This window comes from Mastomys coucha, unplaced genomic scaffold, assembly GCF_008632895.1.
Source record: "Mastomys coucha isolate ucsf_1 unplaced genomic scaffold, UCSF_Mcou_1 pScaffold5, whole genome shotgun sequence".
In the NCBI taxonomy this organism is placed as follows: domain Eukaryota; kingdom Metazoa; phylum Chordata; class Mammalia; order Rodentia; family Muridae; genus Mastomys; species Mastomys coucha.
In genome coordinates, this window is record NW_022196911.1 from 45,387,899 (window position 1) to 45,403,459 (window position 15,561).

The following is a 15,561-nucleotide window of genomic DNA, read 5'->3' on the forward strand; positions in this document are numbered from 1 at the left end:
TTTGAGACAGGGTTTCTCTGTATAGCCCTGGCTGTCCTGGACCTCTTTTCTCAGCTTTCAAACACCATCTTAGTGGCCAAAAAAACATGTACTGATAAACAGGATGAGGAGTGAACATATCCCACCTTCTGTGAGGCACGGCGAGGGCGTATGTGAATATGTAAGTGCCCTGAACTACTCATACTCCCACACAGCTAAGGGCTTGGACATACCCATCACTAAAGCTCATTAGCAACAGTAAGAAATAAATTCCAGGACCGATGGTGAATACCTAGTTTCAGAACTTGGGAAGTAAAGGCATATGGATAGAAGTTCAAGGCCAGCTTCAACCACATAGTTAGAGGCCAGTATAGTAGGCTACATGAGACTCTAATAAAAGGCAAAGAAAGAAAATTGAGGGGTAGGGACGGCAAGAGTAAGCAAGGAAGTAAATAGTTAACAAAGTGCTGCGGAACCTCACTGGCTCTTTGCCACAGTCTTCAATGAAAAACCATTGGTCTTTACTAAATAAAATAATAACCAGCAACTTATTTTCTAACAATCTGTAACTTTTAGAGTGCTCTCACATATGATCCACCTGCAGAAACTAATCCAGTGGAAAGATAAAGAGCCCTGACAGTGGCCTTTACTTTGAATTCTGGTTCTACCAGTTTGCTGGCAACTGTCCAATTAGCCTGCTGTAAGTCTCAGTTTACTTACATATAATTCGCCAAATAATGTCTACTATGTGAGACTGAAGTGAACATTAAATAGGGGAGAAAGATTTTCCTTCATATATAGGAAGAAAAATGGCAGTGTTCTTGGTCAGGCAGTGGTGGCAGAGGCAGGCTCTGTGAACTCTGAGTTCAAGGCAAGCTTGGTCTTCAAAGGGAGTTCCAGCACAGCCAGCACCACCAAAAAAGAGGGTGGGGGTGGGGCACAAATTTAAAAAGTCAATGGCTCAGTGGTTCCTTTGAGGACTAGAAACTGGATTCCATGAATCCTATATAAAAGCCAGGTGGGGGTGGGAGCCTGCCTATAATTCCTGCTTCAGCAGACAGACAGGGGCTGTCAGAGCAAATGGGTTAGCTAGCCTAGCCATATCAGTGAGCTTGGGGTTTGATTGATAAACCCTGCCTTAAAAAATAAGGTGGAAGAGGTACTGACAGGCCTCTATCTATACACACACACGGAATTAAAAATGTCAGGATATATGGTTCGTAAAATAACTTGACTTCTGATCTAATACACATCCAAGGCAGGGGATGGCTCGGTGGGGAAAAGTGTTAGCCATGCAAGCCTGATCATTTGAGTTCCATTCCCCAAAAGCCTCATGGGGGAGACTCAACACACCCCCACAAGCTGTTGTTTTAAAACATCACTAGAATGCCTTTATCTTCCAGAAAGGAAACCCTAAGAAGACATCCCTTCTTTTAAAAGTAATATTCCAGGGGCTGGAGAGATGGCCTCAATGGCTAAGAGCTTGTGTTGCTCTTGCAGAGAACCCCAGTCTTTTTCCCAGCACCACATAATGGTTCACAACTGTCTATAACCCTAGTCCTAGGGCATTTGGCATTCTCTCTGACCTTCTTGAACACCAGGCACATGTGGTGTACATACATTTTTAAAAGTAATATTGCAGGGTTGACAAGATGACACAGTGGGTAAAGGTGCTTGCTGGGTGAGGCTGGTCCCCTGAGTGCAATCTCCAGACCCCATGTAGAACAGACAGATGTGCTGGCATGCACTGGAGCAGGAGTGGAAGTGCACTGCATGTAGAAAACAGCACAAACTGCTATTTTCTGATCTGGGACTAAAAACAAGGTTTCATACGAAATATTGCTATAACTAAATTTTTTCCTTTCCTTCACAAGAATCAAGATTTCTTTCTTTCTTTCTTTCTTTTTTCGAGACAGGGTTTCTCTGTGTAGCCCTGGCTTGTCTTGGAACTCACTCTATAGACCAGGCTGGCCTCAAACTCAGAAATCCGCTTGCCTCTGCCTCCCAAGTGCTGGGACTAAAGGCATATACACCACTACTGCCTGGCAAATCAAGATTTCTAAGGACTGAAGTTTATAAAAACAATGAAAACTGAGAACTCTTCTTCATTCTAATGACAAGAAATGCTTGTCCATTATTATGGACAAGGTAGGAGGGGCTACTTCACGGGTTTCATTAAGGTTTAGAAAAGCATTTCTGCTAAACCTAGACATCTTGCTTAATATTTACTTATGAAAACTTGTAATTCAATTGGGTGTGGTGGTCTCCCTTCATCTCCCTTGGGAGACAGAGGCAGGTGGATCTCTTGTGTGCTGCAGCCTGGTCTATATAGGGGAGATCCAGGACAGCCAAGTCTATATAGAGAAACCTGTTTCAAACAGATAGGTTGTTCATTATACATTAAATCATTATAGTACAACTTACGAAACAGATGTGGCACATAGACACACATGTCCATACTTTTATTCCTCAATAATTAGTATATATCATTTGTACAAAATAATGGGTTATCATGACAGTCACCTGTACCTACAAGCTACTCTGGCACAGTCACCATCCCCTTTACCTTCTCATGTCTCTCCCTTCTCATTGTTCCTTTCAGAGTCCCCTCCTCCATCCCCTTTTAAAATCTAGATTCTGCACAGGTATTCTTTCCTATGAATCCCCTTAATTCTCCATAATTAGTTTAATTTTTTTTTTTAAGCTAGGGGTATAGGCTTAGAAGTAAAGTGCACAAGAGGTCCTAGGTTTGATCCCCTGTACCACACACATGCTGAACAATGAAAATCTGAAGTTCAATTTATAGATTTATTTTTGTTGCAGAAAAATACGGAAGAGTGATCAGTAAATATTTTCATACATGTTATGTTAAAAATCAAAATAAATATTATATGGAGTAAGTGTAAAAAAATTTAAGTTCTAAGAAACAGTGGTGATTCAAAGTTTTGTTTAAAGAAAAGCATTCTTCAAATGGTTCTTAAAGGATTTCATGCTACTAGGATGTCTACTGGCTCCATTTAAGAAAGTGATGTAGCCATCTTATTTTTAAACATTAATATTTATAATTCTCTAGAAGTTAAATTATTTGAACTATAAATAGCATGTTTAACCATTTCACCTTCTAAGTATCTGGTTTATATTAAGCATGTAGAATGTACAATTTTTATTTTTCACTTAAATGAATTATGATAATTCAGTATACAGCTGATCTAAAATAAATGCATTAATATTTAATCTTTTAAAAAATTTTGTGTGTGCCAGACAGTGGTGGCTCATGCCTTTAATCTCAGCACTTGGGAGGCAGAGGCAGGTGGATTTCTTAGTTCAAGGCCAGCCTGGTCTACAGAGTGAGTTCCAGGACAGCCAGGGCTATACAGAGAAACCCTGTCTCAAGAAAGAAAAAAAAAATTGTGTGTATAGGTGCTTTGCCTGCATGTATATCCATGTACCACCTGTGTGCCTGGGGCTGGAGAATCCAAGACATTGAATCCCCAGCACCTGGAGTTACAGAAGGTTTTAAGTCACTGTGTGGGTGCTAGGAACCAAAATCTGGGTCTTCAGGAAGAGCAGCCAGTATTCTTAACTATGAAACCATTGCTCTATACCTGTACTTAGTGTTTAATAAGTTTAAAAGCTTAAGATGAAAAGTTTTAGAGATTTGGCCAGGCATGGTAGTGCTTGCCATTAATCTCAGCACTTGGGAGACAGAGGCAGGTAGATCTCTGTGAGTTCCAGACCAGCTATAGCTATATATGATACCCTGACTCAAAAAAGAAAAAGAAAAGAAGTTTGAAGAGTCAAAGATGAAGCTCAGTGATGGAGTGATGGCCAATATGTCAAGGGGTGTGGAGTTCAGAGTGCTTCAAAGTGACATAGCTAAGAGAGATGGCCTGGTGGTTAAGTGCTTGCTGCGCTTCCACAGAACCCAGGTTTCCACCTGTTAAATCCAGTTCTATATCTGACACTTTTTTCTGTCCTCCATAGTCACCCCCACATGTGGCATACACTCATACAGGCTTAAACAAATATACACAAATAAAAATAAAATCTTTAGTTTCCTAAAGAAATCAAAGTACTATTAGATGTTTTTTTGGTAAGAAGGCATCCTCATAAGTATTGGCCTGTTAAAGGTTACAATGACCTAAATAATGAAAGCTGATTCCATTCAGTTATCCCAGTTCTCCCAAATATTTCACTTTAGGTTTTGTGTGTGTGTGCGTGCGTGCGTGCGTGTGTGCGTTTCTGAGGATCAAATCCAGAGACTCCAGGCAATTGTTGTTCTATTACTGAGCCACCAAGCCATTCCAGTAGCCCCTAGAACTGAAATAGGCATTACAAAACTGATGTTCCATAGAACCCTTGAAAAAAAAATCAAGGATAAGCCAGGTGGATCTTTGATTTCGAGGCCAGCCTAGTGTACATATATATTCAGATAATATTTAATTCATTCTTAGATTTCTGATGGGGTTGAAGACGAGTTATAATCTCATAATCAAACTTTAGTTTAACAATAAGAAAGATCTAGATTTAAAAGGATGGTTTTCAGATGGTAATACAAGTTAAAAATCAAAACATAATTTAGAAATGATTATAGGCTAAGGCAGATGTTAAAGTAATATACCTGAATTCACAAATTGATAAACTAGATGGTTATTAGTGCATATCATACTTTGTAATTTACAAAACTGTTATAACTATGTTCATTGTATATCTGAAAGAAAAGGGCCTTCTTAATGGACAAAAAAGGGGGAAACATGGATTAGGTTTAATGCTTGTATTATGTTATTTGGGTTCCCAAATTCCATGAGAATCCCTCATGTAAAATGTTGAGGGTCCTTTCCTCCAGTTGGTTTCTACTGCTAAATAAAGTTGCTAGCAGCCAATGGCTGGGCAGGGAGACAGAGGGAGGGGTCTTTAGGATTCACAGGCAAGGGAACTGAGAGAAGAGGAAGGACAGAACTGCCATGCTGGGGGAAGTGCAGGACACAGACAACCAACATGAAGGAGCCAGGGAAGAGCGCATCCCCTCCCCTTAAGATCTAAGGTAGAAAGATGAAATGTAGACTTTAGTAACAATGCAGTAGTAATAATGTAGACTTTAGTATTGGAGGGGAGGCGTTAGCGAGTGACCCAGCCATTGGGCTGATTAAGACATAGTAAATATACGGCGGCATGTGTGTTTGTGTCTGTCTGTCTTTCATTCACAAATCCAGAACACTGGGGCAGGTATCGAGGAACTTGTGCGGCCACTGGGTGGTTAGAGCACATTAATTGACTACAGCAACAGATCGTGCTTGTTTCAACCCGTTGCTTACTGCTTCCCAACAAACCTGACTTCAGTCTCTGCTTACCAACTTAGCAGCTGTCCATCTGCCAGACTCAGCAGCCTCCTATCTTAAAGAATTTGTACTGGTGGACCTATCTGGAATGTTCTTTCCTAACACTTTCTTTTAGGTACAAATAAGAAAAGAGAAGCTAGGTGATGGTGGTGATGCACACCTTTAATCTTAGCACTTGGGAGTCAGAGTAGGCAGATCCCTGTGAGTTCCAGGTCAGCCAGGGCTGCACAGTGAGACCCATCTAATTAACTAATTAATTAACTAATTAATGGGGTCTCACTAAGTTACCTAGGCTGGTCTTAAACTGTACACAGTGAGACCTTGTCTAGTCAATTAATTAAACCCTCCTTCAATCTTTTGAGGAGCTGGTCTCCTAAGTACCCAGTACCACTCCTGGGTAGAATTAACTTTTGAAATTACTGATTGTTTCTCTCCTTGGCACCAAGCTTTAATCTGTCTTGTCCACTGTTATATTCCTAGTGCCTAGAACATGCTGGCCCACACAGAAGGAGCTCAACACTTCTTACAAAAACTAAGAAGGAAAGGAAACTGAGAAATGCACACAGGCTCACATACAAGCATGGAGTCAGAGTTGGAAAGCAAACCAGAAGAGAACAGATACAAAGAGTCTTTGGAGGAGGAAGTCAAGAATGGTGACTAAGAAACCACTGCATTTGGCAATATCATCTGTGGTGTCCTTTAAGGGGACAATTCCAGAAAAGTAGGTAAACAGATAACAATGTGCTAGTAATTTCAGGTGGAAAGGGCAAAGGGAGGAGGAATACAGACTAAGTCGGAGAGGAGAAAGTATGGACAATGTTTGTTTTTGTGTTCAAGCTGAAGGCCTGGTGAAAAAGGAAGTCATCTTTACAGACAAGACTGCCCCACACCATCATAGAACACTGGCTTCTTTAGGCTTAGATGTATTCTTCGAATGAATTTACTGGTGTAATTCCTACATGAATTTCCAGTCTTGTTCTTAAGCAGTCCACACTGGGTAATGGAGTAGAGAAATGCGCATCTTCAGGTGGCTCACAGAACAAAGCCGAGTGGGAATTTGGGAGGGGAAGCAGTGTGCAAATGACAAGGTAACTAGAGCTCAAAGGTGACAAAGGTTCAATCAAAGTGAAATGTTCTTTGTACTGTTGGTGTAGTGCTTCTCCATAAACCACAAGTTAAGCTGGCGTGCTGATGGAGGCAGAGGCAAGTGGATTTCTGTAAGTTCCAGGACAGTGTGGTCTGTAGTGAGAGAGACTTTGTCTCAAAAACAAGCAAACAAAGTAGAATGGACAAACAGAATAGCAGTTAGCTAAAGGAGCTGCCTGTCACTAGGTGAGGTGGGAAAGTAGCTTAAGGATGAACAACCTGAAAATGCTACTGTCACAACCACTCACGGGAAACTCCTGTTGACTCAGTAGCAAAAGCCATAGAGAAACGGGGAATAAATATGTATACAATTTTACTATAGAGATAAACTGCCCATGCTTCTCTAGAAGACTCTTTTCATTCGCAGAACGAAGGTTTGTATGAAGTGGGTGGTAATGTTCTATAATCTAGCAAGCCTAATAAAAAGGCAGTCCTGCCATTATGACACTAGTATTTGGGACCAGCAAGATAAGTTCAGCAAGTGAAGGTCCTCCCTCTCCCACAACCTGGCAACCTGAGTTTGGTCCCTGAGCCCCAGGGCAGAGAGAAAGCACCAACTCCTGAAAGATGTTCTTTGATATCCACATTCAAACTGTAGTAAACCAGCACCTGTGCACATACCCAACTCAACATACACAAGCAAAAATAGACTACAGAAGTTTGTTCAAGAGCAAATTATAAAGAAAATGTAGGACTGGAGAGATGGCTCAGCGGTTAAGAGCACTGATTGCTCTTCCAAAGGTCCTGAGTTCAAATCCCAGCAACATGGTGGCTCACAACCATCTGTAATGAGATCTGATGCCCTCTTCTGGGGTGTCTGAAGACAGCTACAGTGTACTTAGATATAATAATAAATAAATCTTAAGAAAAAAAAAGAACCACGTGGTCTGTCACATTTAAAAAAAAGAAAGAGAGAGAGAGAAAGAAAGGAAGGAAAGGTAATAGGCTGATTGCTTAAAAGCCAGGATAGAGAAAAGCCTGAAGTATTGTTCCTGATCTCTAACATGGTGGGTAGTGGTCAGGCCTTTGCTGGGGTGATGTGTTTGTGAGGTACCCTAAGACGACAAGTAAATAAAGGGGACTCTTATTAGCAGTATCTGTCTCATCATACACAAGGTGTGCCAGTTAGGGAACCCTAGTTGTGCAGTGACTGCCTAATAGTTTGACACTGCCCCACCCTAGGAGGGTATAATATGTCTTTCTATAAAGATTAATGAGACCACACACAATTGTCAAAAATTGGGAGTACCAGGTTTTCTCTTTTTTAGCTCTCTGCAAAGCTTTCCATTTGGGCTGTCAAGATGGCTTAGCTAGTCTTCTACCAAGTCTGATGACATGACTATAATCCCTGGGACCCACTTAGGAAAGCCTATGCAGCAAGTTATCTTCTAGTCTCCACAGGCGTGCTGCAGCATGCATCTACTAACCAATATCCACATACAAACAGTTTTTTAAAATGTAGTGAGAAAATTCAAAGTTGTGCTATCCAAGTTGAAATCCTACAGCGTTAAGGCCTCTTTCCCCTCTAAAGAAGCCACTGAAATGGAAATACCACTGCTTTCTAGAGATATTTATCTTGTAGGCCCAGGCCCAGGTTGAACAGCTCAACTAGAATCACATCAGTGAAAAGGGTCCTTCCTCCCTATAGAAATAAAGAAGAACACTACCCACTCTAAAGTTTAAACTCACAAGACCCTCACATCAAGATTTAATATGGTAACATCAACCTGACATAGCAAATCTATCTGGTCAGGGTTTCACACTCAAAGGGTTTACTGACAAGTTGCTTTTTAAAGCTAGGCTTGGTGTGTATGTCTTTAATCTCAGCATACAGGAAACAGGAACAGGCAGATCTCTGAATTTGAGGCCAGTCTCATCTATACAGCAAGTTCCAGAACAGCCAGGACGACACACACACACACACACACTGTGCCAAAAAAAAAAAAAAAGTTTTTATTTTCAGTTGAGTGTTGTGCCTAAATGTATGCCTCTGTACATCATGTATGTGCCCAGTGTGCTCAGAGGCCAGAAGAGGGCATCGGGTCTCCAGGAACTCAAACAAAAGTTACAGATGGTTAGCTGCCAAGTGGATGCTATGAACAAAGCCTGCTCCTGTATGAGAGTACCAAGTAATCTTAACTGCTGAACCATCTCCCCTCCCTACCCTTCCTTTTAGATATGTTCTCCCTACCTGGCTTAGCTACATAGACCAGGCTGGCCTTGAACTTGCAGCTCTCCTTCTGTCTCTGCTCCAAATTCTGGGATCACAGGGATATACAACCTGCTGGATTCAAGTTCTAACATTTCTTTTTCTTTTTTTTTTTTTTAAGATTTATTTATTTATTATATGTAAGTACACTGTAGCTGTCTTCAGACGCACCAGAAGAGGGCGTCAGATCTCATTATGGGTGGTTGTGAGCCACCATGTGGTTGCTGGGATTTGAACTCATGACCTTCCGAAGAGCAGTCAGTGCTCTTCCCCACTGAGCCATCTCACCAGCCCCTAACATTTCTTTTTAAAACACTGAATGAGAACTCAATTTTTCTCCAGTGATTCAGAAATTAAAAATTATATTATGTAAATTCTATAAATTTTTACCATAATTTAAACAGAAATTCAAACACTATTAATATTCTTTCTGAAAGGTATTCAAGGAAAGTTTGTACAAGTTATGTACAAAGTGTTTGTACAAGTAAGTTTTTCCTCTAAGCTTTCATAGTCAACTTCAATTGGGATGACCACCTATTGCCCTCAAAGGTCTTTCCTTAGGGTTAGCAGTGTAGTTTGGTGGTAAAACAGTACTCAGTGTGGTGGTTTGAATGAAAATGGCTCCCAGGCTCATAGAGAGCAGCATTACTGGGAGGTGTGGTTTTGTTGGAGGAAGCATGTCATGGTGGGTGGACTTTTGAGGTTTTAGATGCTCAGGCCAGGCCCAGTGTCACCCTATCTTTGTGCCCCCTCTCCAGTACCATGTCTGCCTGCCTGCCACCATGCTTTCCACTGTGATGATAATGGACTAAGCCTCTGAACTGTAAGACAGCCCCAATCAAATGTTTTCCTTTATAAAAGCTGCTGTGGTCATGGTGTCTCTTCACAGCAATAGAAAATCTCAACTGAGACAACCAATAATTATAATGTCTTAGGCTCAATCCCCAACTGGGACTGGGGGAAGGGTGGGGATTTTTCAAGAAAGATGTTAGTTAAGGTGACTCATTCAATTAAGTCATTTTGGGTAAAGCACATCCAAGTTGGTTACCAATCACTCAACAAGTATATGGATGGCCTAAATATGAATGAGACTTAGACCAAGCTTTTTTAGGCTCCAAAGCTTACAGTCTACTTGGCAAGACACAGTATGGTTGAAGTAATATGTGACTATGTGCTAAAAACAAAGGGTCAATCTCCCCCAAAAAACAAAGGGTCTAAGTTGGGCAGTGGTGGTGCACCCCTTTAATCCCAACACGCCAGAGGCAGAAACAGGTGGATCTCTTTAAGTTTGAGGTTAGCCTGATCTACAGAGTGAGTTCTGGACAGCTAAGGTACAGAGAAACTGTCTTGAAAAAAAACCAAAAAAGTAAAAGCAAAGTAAACAAAAAACATGTATGTATATGTATATACATACATACATACACACACATACATATACATTTATTTCAAAACTATTGAGAGAGGAGATTCTGCCATAGGTTGGTTTTTCACAAATTGCAGAAGAAGGTGGGCTGTGGCTGGAAGGACAGCAGGCTTCTGAAAATGTTGAGAAAGATCCTGCAAGCAGCCATTTAGTTTGAGAAACCTGCTCACTTCCATTCTCCTTCCTTCTTTCCTCCTGCCTCTAGGCGTGAGTCACCACACCTAACCTCATACTCATTTGCTTCCTTCAAGAAACCTTATAAGAAGCCCAACATACCCTTGATTTACAGGCGGGAAAAATGCGGATGAAAAGACTTGAGCAGCTGGGTCAGAACCCAAGTCTTGGGGTCCCGCAGCGGGGATGGTGTGGGAAAGAAGGACAGCAATAGCTCTGTGGGGCACTAGGTCAGGCTGGACCCGAAAGCCAACCAAACCCTCCAGCAACAGAGGGTTTCTAACATTTCAAGAGGAAGGGTATTAAGTGACTGGAAGACTAACCATCAGTTAGGGAAGAGTTTTACAACGGACCAAGTGAGAGACAAGGAAGACGTAAATTAGAATTACCGAACAACTTGTGTTGTACAATTTTACTTTTAAACTAATAAGAATTTTGTAACACCCGTTCCCCCTCCCCCCTCCACACAGGTTTCCGGTTTATAAATCAGTTTCAGGGAGGCAAAACTTCTAACCAATAAATCTCGGGAGTAGCTACTAAAAACCAAAGGGCACAGCTGACCAACAACTAACGTCATTTCCCCCGTTCAACAACTATTAATATTATCAGAGGTTTTTAACAGGTTTAGTAGGTTAAATTTGGAACTGTCAATAGTATAGCAGGAGTCTCGCGTTCACAAATTCCAAAGTTCCCTTTGGGGGGTTGAGGGGGAAGAATGCCTTTTATGCAACTCCGTTTACTGAAGCTTCCAAAGACTTTTCAATTTTCCATTCGGAAGCCTCAGGATATTGTCAACTGAAGGGAGACTTATTTCCATATTAAAGCCCTAACTAACCTCCACGAAGCAAACATCCAATCAACATCTGCAAACTAACCGAGGCCAGGCCTACGGTGCAAGAACGCCCTACATCCTAGGCAACTCCAACGCGGTTCTGTCCCAAGACGAAGTTCTCATCAGTTGGAAATCAAGTTTAGGAGAAAAGCCTATCAGCAACTAACCTCCTCCTTTTCCAGCCCCGACTTCGCTCAAAGTCCTCAGGGGGACGTTTTCCCAAAGTACACCGCAGTGCCACTTCTCGAAGATGACAAGCGCCCTGCCATGTTAGCCTCCTCCCAGGACCCAGACTAAGAAATGGGGACGCTCGGGAAAGTTTCCCCGAGGCCCGATCCGCGCCGGAAGAGGCGTTTTCGGGAGTGAGTAGTTCTGTGGCAGGCGCCAGTCTTACTCACCGCGACCGGGCGGCCGTGCTCCGGGCCGTCCGCTGCGTCCAGGCGTGCAGCCGCCGGGGCCGGGGCGGGGGCCGGAGCGGCTGCCGGAGCCGTGGCGGCGGCGGGCGGCTGCCGGTGTTTGCCGGCGCGCTTGGCCTTGGCCTGGATGCAGCGCTGATGCAGGGCAAAGGTGTGCTGGCGTTCGAGCTCCAGGCGCTCGGGAGACACAGCCTCGTAGCGGGCCTCACAGGTGCTGTGGTGGCGCCGGCACAGCTCGATGCGCCGGCGGAGGCGCTCCATGACCGCGCTGTGCCGCGGCAGCGCGAACTCCGCCATGGGGCAGGTGGGTAGCACCATGGGCCGCGGGCGGCGCTGGCCCGGCCCGGGCCTCCTGGCGCCGGCTGGCACTTCGGGTTCCTCCGCTTCTGGCGGCCCAGATCCGCCTCACGCCCGCGCCATGTCCGGGCCGGCTGTGGAGCGGGCTCGGGCGCGGCGGCAGGTCTTCCTCCGGCCCCGCTCGGCCCGATTCCAGGCCAGGGAACACCGCCCGCCTCAGGCTTCGGCCTGTCCGCTATACCCCTGCCCCATTGTTTTCCGCGCCGCTGCCGCCGCCATCTTAAAATTGTTTTCGGGGCTTTCGGAAGAGGGCGGGGCCTGGGCCGGCGAACTCTGCGTCACTGCTGATGGACCGGAGCTATAGCCAATCAAAGGAAAGCCGCTGCTTGAGAGCGTGGGGGACAAGCACGTCAGGAATCTTTGGGTATTTAAACTGAACACTACATCGAGGAGGGAAGCCCCGAGGCGGGCTCAGTGCGGGAGAGTAGACTGTGACGGACAGGAACCTATCCAAGAAGAGCCACGTTTTCTGAACACCGCCCCCTGAAGGCAGTCCCTTCCGGGTTCGTGAAGAAAGCGGAGTAAGTCTAAGTGAGGTGGAAGTCTTAAGAGCCAGATGTCCAATGCCATCTATCTACTGGGGACTGAAGTTTTTTAGATCCACGGGGACATAAACTTAAAACCGACTGATATACAAAATTGAGTCACTCAAAATCCAACCCAAAGCACTGGATTCCAGCGTTGCCACTAGCAAATGAGCGGAGGTAAAAAGCCAGGAAAGGACCAAAAAAATATTCTAGATGGTTACTGATGCCCACACTGCCACAGGAGGTGCTGGGAGGTTTGTACTAGAATACCTCACTAGCCACTCAAACATGTTACTTACTCTTACTAGAGTTCATGAAGGTTTTATTTTTAAAACCACAAGGAAAGAAGCTAACAGCCAAATGTTTTTATACAAATGTAGTTTAAAAAAAAAAAGGAATTCTAAGTTTTTTGGTGGTAGGACTGGCAAAGATAAATGAGCACTGCTTCTTACCAGTTCCCAATCATTACAATTATAACAAGTGAAACTAGCAACTTTTGTGTGCAGTGATGAATGGCTGAATCCAGGGCCTCATGAGTACACTGCAGCTGTTTTCAGACACACACTACAAGAGTGCATCGGATCCCATTACAGATGGTTGTGAGTCACCATGTGGTTGCTGGGAATTGAACTCAGGACCTCTGGCAGAGCAGTCGGTGCTCTTAACAACTGAGCCATCTCTCCAGCCCACCATTAAACTTTTAGAGTGTCAGGTCCCTCCCAGATTGTCCTCAAATATAATGTCTGAGACTGGCCTGCCTTACTGTGCTTTACAGATCACACCATTATCCCAGTTAGAAGTGCAAGGTTGTCTTCAAAACTCTGTAGTGTATGAATTCAGGAAGCAACCTAAAACACAAAATATCTTGGGCATGACTTCCAATAATATCCTCAAATATGGAGCCTGAGAAGTTTTCTAATAAAAATGTTAAAATAGTTTCCATATATGCTAAAGAATATTATCTAGGAGGACAGGGTATTATATTATCTAGGTAGCTCAGTGTTAGAGCACTGGCTCAAATGCAAGCAATGAAAAAACTTGTCTGTTTTGGGCTGTTGTTCATTTTACACAATAGTAATGACTAAACAATCACTGAAAAGTGGAAGTTAAATACAAGACTAAATTAAACTCTCCTATGAGAAAAGACTAAATTAACCATTATTCAAGCAGTAAAAACATCCAACATTATGATGCTGATGTAGAAATTTAACACAGGGCTTTAATGAAATGTCATTTAGCAATGTGACAATCTGAAAAGTGGACAATAGAAGAGTACTACTGAAGGAGTGGGCATTTTACAACAATAAGGAATCCAGAATAGAAAATCAGACTATAAGGGCCTTTATTTTAATTCAGTGCCAGGAATCAGACCCACGGAACCTCGCACATGCTTGGCAGTTCTACCTACTGAGCTACAATACCAGCCCTCTAAGCTTTTTGTAAGAGCTGAAAACTGCTGATCATTAATGTGTCAGGCATTTAAGGAGGCTGGAGCTTCAATGGAACCTTGAGGGAGAAAGAGGGACCCAGAAGGGCTATGAACTCCAGTGACATAAATGAACCTGTCATTGTACAGCCTGGGTGAATATAAAGTAGGCACAAAACAATGCCAATGTAGAATGATTAAACAAAATTCTAGAAAGGCAATCATCCCCACATTTGCTTCAAGGATAAACCTGCAGACATGTATTCATTTCTTGCTAGTAACTGTTTATTTCACTCTATACATTTGGAAACGTCCGCTACATAGCTATGGTCACTGTGACCACAAACAACAACAGATGGTGATAAAGCACTGAACAGGAAGAAAAAAATGCATTCCATCCTCAAAAGAAATGAACCAGTGTTTATAAAGACAACAGATACAGCCTTCATCCTTAACAAATATATTTCTTTCCCAGTATTTCCCCAATATAAACACCATAGAGTGCTTATATATTCAGTGCAAGGAACAGTATCATTGGTACAACTGGACCACCTCTGGAGAAAGAATGAAATTGAAACATCTGTTTCTGAATACATTTCAGTGTGGTGTAATAATATTACACTATAGTGATGTGGGAGAGGCTCCTCTAGCACCCATCTGCATTCCACATGAAAAACAAAACAAAACCAAAAACAAACAAAAAACAAAAAGCCCTAAATTCACTTTTAAAAAATTCTACAAGCCAGTCAAAAAAAGAAAACACAAAAAACAAAAAACAAAAAAAATTGAAGACTGCTTTATTGTGTGAATTTTAAGACGCAACTGTTACATGAACTGCAAATGAAGATTTTAAATATCCTTTAAAAGTCAAATAACTCATGCTATGTGTCAATCCTCCCATAAATACTTTTAGCCTGTGTTCAATTATAGTCAATTCTGAATTGGCCCATTTCTGGATTAGACTTTCTAAAGTCTACACAGAGTAAAAGAAATAGACAGTAATGGAAAGTCTGTAATCTATCCTGTAGTTGGACCCTAGAAAGGTGTGGGCCTGCTAAAAAAGAAGTAACAGATGTAATCACAGTAAAGCCAACACTATGCAGAGCTTATAATTTTCAGCAACGGACTACAAGCTGCGCTGTGAAGAAAATGCATAGCAGAGAAAGCTAGGGACTGAGGAGATCCATGAGGAAAACAGTGTCAACACAGTGGAACAAGTGATGTAATTATCTATTCAGGCACCACCAGCATTCCTTAAAAAGCCTTGTGCTCCAGAGGACCCAAGCTGTCAGACCTCCTACGTGGGAAGTACATTATGAACTGCTGCATTAAGCCAGCTCCTTTCCTCTGCAAAGCTGTTTCTGAATGGAGCAGTCCCTAGGGCAACAGAACACTGCACTTTATGATTTGATCAAAACCAAGTGAAAGTCTCCTTTTAGTTCTTTTTGGGGCTATTCAGTACAATGTATAGTACAATGTACTTTGATATAAATTTGGGCTTCCATAAATCTCTCTTGTGTCCTTAAGAGGAAATTAACTAATGGAAGCACACGAAACAAGATTATAACCACAAATGACTGCACTTGAACGTGATTACAATTTTAGGACAGACACATGAATGCTTTAATACCAAACTTAAAAAATTGTTATAAAAACTGCAATTCATTCTCACTAGCATTCCTAACGTTGGTGTTATTTCTGCATGAACAAATTAATATATTAAATTAAGCCAA

The 15,561-nt window shown here is 42.5% G+C and overlaps 1 protein-coding gene across 1 annotated transcript in view; it reads right to left on the reverse strand.

Moving 5' to 3' along the window:
- Maml1 (mastermind like transcriptional coactivator 1) overlaps window positions 1-12,135 on the reverse strand; it is a 37,990-nt gene extending 25,855 nt beyond the window's left edge. Inside the window, exon 1 of the mRNA XM_031352660.1 lies at window positions 11,501-12,135. Coding sequence (XP_031208520.1) covers window positions 11,501-11,836 — 336 coding nt within the window. The 5' untranslated portion in view covers window positions 11,837-12,135. The remainder of the gene's footprint in view (window positions 1-11,500) is intronic.
- Window positions 12,136-15,561: the final 3,426 nt, after the last annotated feature.